The following is an 8,309-nucleotide window of genomic DNA, read 5'->3' as shown; positions in this document are numbered from 1 at the left end:
ATTGCATCTTAGGAAGTATTGATGTGATAAATGATTATGGGTATAAAATGATCTCACTGTTATAGAATCTATCTTCAAACCAAAAATCTAAGTTATTATGAAAACGTATAAACTAAAATTTAATGTTGTTGAACCTAGCAATCTGATTGAATAGGGTTAAAGCCTCTAAATATGGTTGATTTTTAGATATTGGAAACACCTGCAGAAAAGATTGTCTAATAGAATAATCAAGGATAGATGCATCATATGTGGAACCGACAAATCTCATGTACAGAATTATGTATTATTATTTATTTTAGAAATGTATACAGCTTGATTTACATACATTTATAAGTAAGCCACTACAAAGAGAAAATATAAATGGACCACGATTTGACATGAATTTTGCTGTATTTAAAACAACTGATAATCCAGGTAATACATTTGGCAGCAAGAACACACTGTTATTGACATTCTCAGTGCGTATAAAGATCCAATTCTATAAATTTGTGAGATAAAAATCACCAACCTCTTGGTGGATCTCCTTGCAAGAAACTGCACGTACATATTTCTTTGCCATCTAATTTTTTCTGGGAATATTCCACGAGTAGGTCAGCAAGGAAAGAGACCCGATAACTGTCCAGCTATGCAGATCCAGCTACATAAGTTCAGTTCCGACGGGATCAATAGTAAAATCTATTGCCAGAGTTTTCTGTACAATTGGTGCAAATTTTGAGGTCCACATCTGCATCAGAAATTGAAAGAGATTAGGAAAACTCAATCGTTTTGTTTTCAACTTTCAAGACTCTGTAATACCAATAATTTATTGCATTCATAACGTAATGCAAGTGTTTTATAACCCATAATTGAACAACAGTGTCAGAAAAGGGGGGAGTCCAGAAAAGGTCAAAAATGGGGCAGAATTCATGGTACCGACAAACTGATGGTAGGTTTGGAACAAATGTTGGAATCAGAAATATAAATCGGATAAGAAACCAAAGTGGTACACTACCATAGCTCATATCTTAATATGAACAGATGAGCCAAGATGACCTTTCCAGCCATTTCCATCTAATCCAAAAATGATATGGCAAACAAAATTTCATCATTTGACACCCATGAGTGAAGCGGATATATGTGAATGCACAACCAGGAATCCAGAAATATCCCTACAAACATCAATTCACGCAGTACACACAATACTGCAGTACAATAAACCAGAACTAACAATATCTAAGAGTCTGTACGATTGGAGAAAGTTTTTACCTCTCTGTATTCTGAGTTACCTACAAACATCTCAAAGGCCTCAGCTGCAAGACAATTACAAATATTAGTGTAACAGAAAAACAAATCTGTTGAGGTCAGGGGTTAAGTTGTGAAGAATCTTACTTGATCGAAAGCGTATAACTACAGCATGTGAGTATTCTTTACTGCTGAGATTAAAATTGGATCCTGAAAATAGAGTATGTAAGGAGGCAAGTATGGCATCACATTAACAAATCAAGAAATACATAAGGATTTGCAATAAAGCAATATTTGTATCCAATGGAGGCGGAAAGCAATACACTTTATGGATATATTCAGTTTCTAATCTGAACACACCTTGAGTAAATTGTACAATCAAGGATGGAAAATCCCTGGCCAAATTTGCATGCGCAAGCAAAGCATCTTCTATGGGCTCACCATGTTCACTCTCCGCAACTGAAATTAGAAGCATGAACTCCAGACCGTAATTGAATTCCTGTCCTAATCCAATGCATTATTGTTGTAAGACTATTGGTATAATTGATGCTTCTTGATTACTCTAAATAAAATTCATGATAATTATGCATCACAAAACTAACCTGTCCTTTCCGAAATATGGGCAGAATGTCATCTTCTACTTCAGCTTCGTAATCCACATAACGCAATTCCTAAAAAGGAGATAACGATGGTAGGTGCAACCAACGGCTCCAATTAAGACTACAACTACTAACTAAAATGGCACGTCAATTCAAAACTGAAAATAAGATATAAACAAGAGAAAGTGAGTGTTTACATGGAAGGGCGTACATGGGAGTAAGGCATGACATGGTCCTTAAGAACTCCCAAGTAGAACTCATTCTCATAAAACTTCACAAGATCTTCCTTTCCTTGGAAACGCATGTACACCGCGTGAGTGTAACCATCAAGGTTCTTATTCCGGGCACGGCCTAAAGAATTGAATAAGATATCTAAATCAATGAATTTCTTCCAAATTACACATGCATCGTTACTAAAGACGTTTAATTGTTAAAACGCCTTTGAAACTAGCCTAACATACACAGACAAAACAATCTCTCATTAAGCAGAAAGGCAGAATCTTATTAGAAAGATTAGCTAAGACCTCACCTAATGAAATTGCAATAATTCCACCCATCTGATACTGAGATGTGTAAAGATGATCTAACATATCTTTCTCATCTTCGTCCGATAAACCCTCTTTTGCTTTCAGCAAAGTAATGTGATCCACAACTTTTCTGTACAATTACCATAACAAAATGTAATTCCACTCTAATCCAAGTATCCATACTAAACTAACAGAAAACCCCATTAGCAACTGAATCAAAATTATGAAATTCACTTCAGAAAAGAAGCAAAAAAGTAGATACCTTTTCTTAATGAAATCAGAATCATCTGAAGAATCTAAACTCAATCCATCAGAAGCTGAGAAACCCACTCTAAAACCAAGCTTGCCACAAGACCCCCATTTCTTAGAATCTCCGAAAATCAATTTCTTCTGCTCTCCATTTCTGTTAAACACTGAAAAACTAATCCCAAATCAAACAAAACACAAATGAAATTCACTAATTGAATAATGGGTTTGTTAAAAAAGAACAAAACTTACCATTAAAGTATCTCTCTGAAGTGAATTTTTGTGACTGAGAAAGATTGGAGCTTTTGGAGGTAATAAACTGAGAAGAAGAAACAAGGGTTTTAGGAATGGAAATGATCATATTGTTTAACTCACTGTATGTAATTCTTTGCTGCTGCTGTTTAATGTTCATTTTGATTTTGTAATTAAAGAAAGGGGGGATGTTTTAGGTGAGCAAGGAATGAGTGGACACAGAAAAGCAGAATACTTGATACAAGGACCTCCAGTCCAGGGCCCAATTCATTGACGTTTAAAATCAAGTTCTAGCGAGAGAGAGAGAGAGGCTCAAAAAAAAAAAGGTATTGGGGCGAGAGAGGCTCGAACTCTCGACCTCAGGATCACTCTATATATAGCTATGAGACCTACGCGCTAGCCAACTGCGCCACCGCCCCAATTTGGTTTTATCACCACTTGAACCTAATATGTCCGATAGTCTTGTTGGATTGTCTCGCAACCCATTAGACGCATCAGGGTTGAGCGCAAGCCACACCATCCAACTTTGTATAGCGGCGGGTACTTCATGAAAAAAAAGTAATTTCTGCCGACCTCTACACATATATATGTGCGAGGACGGTCTGCTTGGAAAACCTAATTCCATACGCAAAAAAGAGCAGCAGCGCGAAGCTATGTCAACCCTAGCAGAAGGGGAGAAGCAGCACGTAGCTATGTCAAACTTACCAGAAGAGGTTCTAAGTGATATCTTTCTGAAGTTACCAGTGGAATCCATCTTAAGTAGTAAGTGTGTCTGCAAGTTCTGGCGTTATATAATATCTAGCCCTAACTTCATCAAGTATCATCTTAATAATGGTGTAGGTAAGCTAATCTATGCAAAGAAGACAATGTGCTCTATAGATTATGCTTCAATATCATTGTCAAAATCAAGTAACTATGAAGTTGTTGAAATGGATTACCCGTTTAGATATAATAAATTTGATTCTGTTCAGATTTGTGGTTCTAGTAATGGTTTGATTTGTTTATGTGTTCATCTTAGTCATACACTTCTTCATAAATTTTTTTGTATATGGAACCCGTTAATTAGAAAATATCACCACAACATCGTAAATTTTGTGTCAATTCTCCCATGTGGTTTGATGTTAGATATGGATTTGGTTATGATCCTGTTAATGACGATTACAAGTTGGTGATTATGAAGGATGTTGGAGGATTCAAGTTTATACATTAAGATCAAAATCATGGAAAGACGTGAAAATAGATGTCGTGGTGTGCATTTGAATGGAGTTCTTCATTGGTTGGGTACCTCCCACCGAAAACCTTCTGCTGAAGTTATCGTGTGTTTTGATGTTGCTGGCGAGACATTTGCAGATTTACCGTTCCCAGAAGAAGCTATGTCACACCCAAATGGAGTTGTTGGAGGATTGGGAGAATGTCTATGTTTAGTTGTTGATGGGAATGAGAGTTGTAGTTTTCCGAGCAACACTGATTTATGGGTGATGCATAACTACGGAGTGGGAGAATCCTAGACTAAACAATTTACCATGCGCAAGCGCTTCAGCTTGAGCGATCGCCCCATATGGAAATTTAAAAACGGTGAGATTCTGATGGAGAATACAAGAGATTTTGTTTTACGTGACACAAAAACTAGAGCGTCAAAAGAGTTGGATGTACATTGGGCTCTTACAAGTGAAGCAGAGAATTACGTAGGGAGCCTAGTTTCACTTAGCTTGGGCACTCCTATACGAAGAAAGACAAAAAGAAACGGTGGAGTATAATTCTCAAAGACATGGTATTTAATTAGCTTTTTGAAATTCAGTAACTTACCTAATTACTTTTCTTAGTGTGACTTTTCTTTGAGTCTCATTGTTCTTAAACATATTTCCTGTTAATATCATTTAATTGTGCACATATTAGTAGTTTGTTTGTATCGGAATCTATTCAGGTGCACTGTGAAACTGTTGCTAGCAGTGATGGAGTTGAGGTGAAAACGGCACATTGATCCTTTCTTTTCTCAGGAACACTATATATATATATATAGACCTATGCGCTGGCCGACTGCACCACAACCCAATTCATTTTAATTAGTGCTAAAACAGCAGAAACGTACTGTCTAGTCAGGGCAATATATGGGACGGAAAATCTTTGTTTTTCCTATTCTGATCCCACTATGGGATGATCAAAAGAGAAAGCCGGGGAGCCAATTGGTTTGCCTATTGCAGTCCAATAAGTGCCGCGCGTTTTTTCTTAATCCTGGCGGCTCATCCTCAATCGTGCGAGCAAACATTGACTGCTCAACAAAACTTTGACTAATATTTTATTGTTTTTTTCTTTTTTTTATGAGGAAAAACTAATATATTTTTTTGTTATTTAGACGGAATCAACACAACTTATCATTATAATATCAAAACTAGTCGTAAAAATCTAAGGTGGCCAAACTTGTGGTATAAAAACCCCATTCAAATGTTGGGATTCATTAAAACTCCATCTGAAACTAAACTGATACAAAAGCCTCAAGTTTTAAAAAATTTGATACAAAAACTCCAAATTTTAAAAATGATGAAACTATCGTCAAATTCTATGAGGTTTCATCAAAATTTTGTTTTTTTTGGGTTTTTGTGTTACTTTTGTTTTGGCGGGATTTTTTGTGGATGGATAGTGACACCTTTGGGGTTATAATTAATATATTTATTATTCCAGGGACCATATTAATGTTAAAAAATTATGGGTGGGACCAAAAATATCAAATTTGTTCATTTTGCTCCAGTTTTACATAGTATAAAAAATCAAGTTTTTCCATCCATATGGCTCGGCGGATTTCATGATTTGCAATACCCATAGGAACTTCCTTAAGCTCCCAAAAACTGGTCTTGTACATAAATATATTTTTGTAGTGGATTAAATGGTTATCATATGGTGTATACCGAATCCATAAAATTTCATTATTACCGTCGGTTGGCACTACAATTTTGGAGTGGTGGGTCCCTATCTGAAATCCGATAGTCTTTTCTGATAATTCGGAATCTTGTAGAATATTTTACATCATAACGATTATTGGGGTATCGAAAACGAAAAATTACGAAAATTACGGAATTCCTCCGTGGATGTAGGCATGGCTCGTGATAAACAATGTAAAATACAAAATCCTACAAATCTCTAGATTAGGCAAGTGCTTAGGCAATCCCCAATACTTTTAACAGAAATATGGAAACCAGTTATTTAATTATTATTGTGAAAACATTACTCCACTCTTCATAAATGCAAATACCAAGTGTAACTTCCCGAGCTGGCAGAACGAAACTAATTGCATCGGTATTACAATCTTACCCCATGTACCAAATGCAAGTCTAATATTACTCAAATCCATACCGTGTAAAATGGATAACTTATAAAGATATTAAGTGGAAGAACGATGATACAATGGTTATGTAAAAAAACTATTCCTCTTCTCTCTCTTTCCTTTCTCCAAAAGAAAAAAAACAACCAAACTTTCATCAACCTCCTGTTCAGATTTGGTCCTTTTGGACCATATCTGAGCAAGATTTCTTTTCTTTTTTAAGTTTTAGTCATTATTTAATCAAATAAAACATATTTTTTATGGTTTTGATGTCTTTTGACATATTTCTTCGCCATTTAGGACGACTTTTCTTCGTCATTTTGGACGATTGTCTCGTAGCTTTGCGGGCGATTTTTTCAAATCTTCATGACTGGATCATGGCTTGCTATTCTCGGTTCAAAAACATCAATCATTCAACACGGTGTCGCTTTGAATCTATTTTCAACATAAGAGATTTAGGGCATCCAGGTTCGTTTGGGTATACAAGATTACGGGCAAAGTACTCCTTTCTTTCAGGAGCATCTCTTATCAAAGAAGAAGAAAATCAGATTAAATGGTCGGGATTGACTCCGGATAATACATCATTTTTCCCTACTACATAAACAAAAATTGGATATCTTTACGGTTTATCGCTCTTTCTCTTCGCGATTTACTTGTAATTGGTATCTTTAATTGTATTAGGAGTTTAATCATATTGTATTTTGATGTTTTTGTTATTCTTGTACGCGATTTTATGTAATCAGTATTTTAATTTGAATGAATTGAAATATGTTGATCGGACCAAAATATATACATATATATATATATATATATATATATATATATATATATATATATATATAACGGTTATAAGTATCTATCTAAGCATCCGTTAGATTTTACCATACTGTAAAAAAATTTATTACAGGATGCATGTGGTGTGAGAGTTCTTATCGTGTAATTTCCTACGCCAAAAGTTTGAGCAACTACCCGAATTTTGAAAACTACTTGAAAAACATTTTACCATACTGTAAAAAAAAGAATCACGTTTTCATTTTCGGCTATTAATATTGATTTTGTCGATATAAATTCCTTAACTCCTCTTAAAATTCATATAATATGCATCCGTTAGATTTAGTATAACATAGCCCATATAACTGATACAAACATGAGCCCGAACTTGGAAATTGATCTGCTTTGTCGCTGAAATTTAAATTCGCAATCTAACACTAAATGGATCAATTAGCATAAAAAACATAAAGATAACAAAGATGGAGTAGAGTTTTCATCTTTAATGATCGTGTTCTCTGCACTTTGCTGAATCCATTTTTCAATCTCCACTAACATCTCAATAATTTTTGGGGTCTTCATATATTTTTTCTTTTATCCGCATTAACTTTACAAGAAATGATTTGTGATGCAATGTGTATATATATGGTGTGGTGTGTGCAAAAAGCATGAAACAAAACTACCATAAACGTATCTATGTTCAGACTTATGATTGCAAATTGAATGACTGTCATCATACTTTCTGTAGAAATTTACATAGTTCAACATAAATTTATTTACCACAAACCACATGGTCCGCAAGGACTATAGTGTTCGTCTAGTAGCTTCTTCACTAACCAGTTCGGATAACAGAGTCGCTCTTAGATCATTCCCTATGCACTATCAAATGTTATGATTTGCCACTTTTGCACTGAATATGAGTATGAGTATGGAAAAGTGGCAAGCATAATTGGCTTTTCATGTATCTATTTAAACCTCAATTTTACTAAGATAATTTAGTAAAGTATAGGTATTTACAGCCCATCCTTCAAAAAAAAAAAAAAAAAAAAAAAAAAAAAAAAAAAAAAAGAAAACAACAAAAGAAAGAAAGAAAGAAAATACTACTAGAGAGTAACCGAGATTGTAAATATGTACCCTTGACTTTCGTCCATGTTAAAACTAATCATTCCGAATTTTAAAGGGGATGCCGTTTTATTTATCTTTTTACATTCTTTCAGAGATAGAGGAAACATTTTCAACCCTAAATTGAAATTGAGTATGTTTCTCATTGTATTTTTTTCATAGAGCCAATCTAAACCTAGAATGTAAATCGAAATGATGAGACAGACGAGTTTTTCTAATCGGCACCAGCACAAAAAATACTAAGCCAATCAACCAGCA

The 8,309-nt window shown here is 34.7% G+C and overlaps 2 protein-coding genes and 1 non-coding gene across 3 annotated transcripts; 1 reads left to right on the top strand and 2 right to left on the bottom strand.

Moving 5' to 3' along the window:
- Window positions 1-250: 250 nt before the first annotated feature.
- LOC113306996 lies at window positions 251-3,059 on the bottom strand. Its single transcript, XM_026555935.1, has 9 exons — window positions 2,846-3,059; window positions 2,610-2,760; window positions 2,350-2,477; window positions 2,032-2,171; window positions 1,824-1,892; window positions 1,582-1,720; window positions 1,369-1,431; window positions 1,246-1,289; window positions 251-724 (listed from the first exon to the last, which is right to left on the bottom strand). The coding sequence occupies exons 1-9, from the start codon at window positions 3,003-3,005 to the stop codon at window positions 638-640; spliced, it is 981 nt and encodes a 326-aa protein (XP_026411720.1). The 5' UTR covers window positions 3,006-3,059; the 3' UTR covers window positions 251-637.
- A 116-nt stretch (window positions 3,060-3,175) lies between these two features.
- Window positions 3,176-3,264, bottom strand: TRNAM-CAU. The gene is given in 2 exon segments: window positions 3,176-3,211; window positions 3,227-3,264. It is a non-coding gene; the product is annotated as a tRNA-Met (tRNA).
- Window positions 3,265-3,498: 234 nt separating this feature from the next.
- Window positions 3,499-4,826, top strand: LOC113305221. Its single transcript, XM_026554304.1, has 3 exons — window positions 3,499-3,835; window positions 4,196-4,320; window positions 4,770-4,826. The coding sequence occupies exons 1-3, from the start codon at window positions 3,499-3,501 to the stop codon at window positions 4,824-4,826; spliced, it is 519 nt and encodes a 172-aa protein (XP_026410089.1).
- The last annotated feature ends 3,483 nt before the right edge of the window (window positions 4,827-8,309 follow it).

Source organism: Papaver somniferum, chromosome 8, assembly GCF_003573695.1.
Source record: "Papaver somniferum cultivar HN1 chromosome 8, ASM357369v1, whole genome shotgun sequence".
Taxonomy (NCBI): domain Eukaryota; kingdom Viridiplantae; phylum Streptophyta; class Magnoliopsida; order Ranunculales; family Papaveraceae; genus Papaver; species Papaver somniferum.
Note: the sequence above shows the minus strand (reverse complement) of the source record. Positions and strands in the feature narration are given on the sequence as shown.

Coding starts and splice junctions, on each gene's coding strand:
- LOC113306996 (XM_026555935.1), bottom strand. CDS start 3,005: ATGAACATTAAACAGCAGCAGCAAAGAATTACATACAGTGAGTTAAAC. Junction 1,721..1,823: donor CCATATTTCGGAAAGGACAG/GTTAGTTTTGTG, acceptor GGATTAGGACAG/GAATTCAATTACGGTCTGGA. Junction 725..1,245: donor GTAACTCAGAATACAGAGAG/GTAAAAACTTTC, acceptor TTTCTGATGCAG/ATGTGGACCTCAAAATTTGC.
- LOC113305221 (XM_026554304.1), top strand. CDS start 3,499: ATGTCAACCCTAGCAGAAGGGGAGAAGCAGCACGTAGCTATGTCAAAC. Junction 3,836..4,195: donor GATTTGTGGTTCTAGTAATG/GTTTGATTTGTT, acceptor AGACATTTGCAG/ATTTACCGTTCCCAGAAGAA. Junction 4,321..4,769: donor CGAGCAACACTGATTTATGG/GTGATGCATAAC, acceptor GAATCTATTCAG/GTGCACTGTGAAACTGTTGC.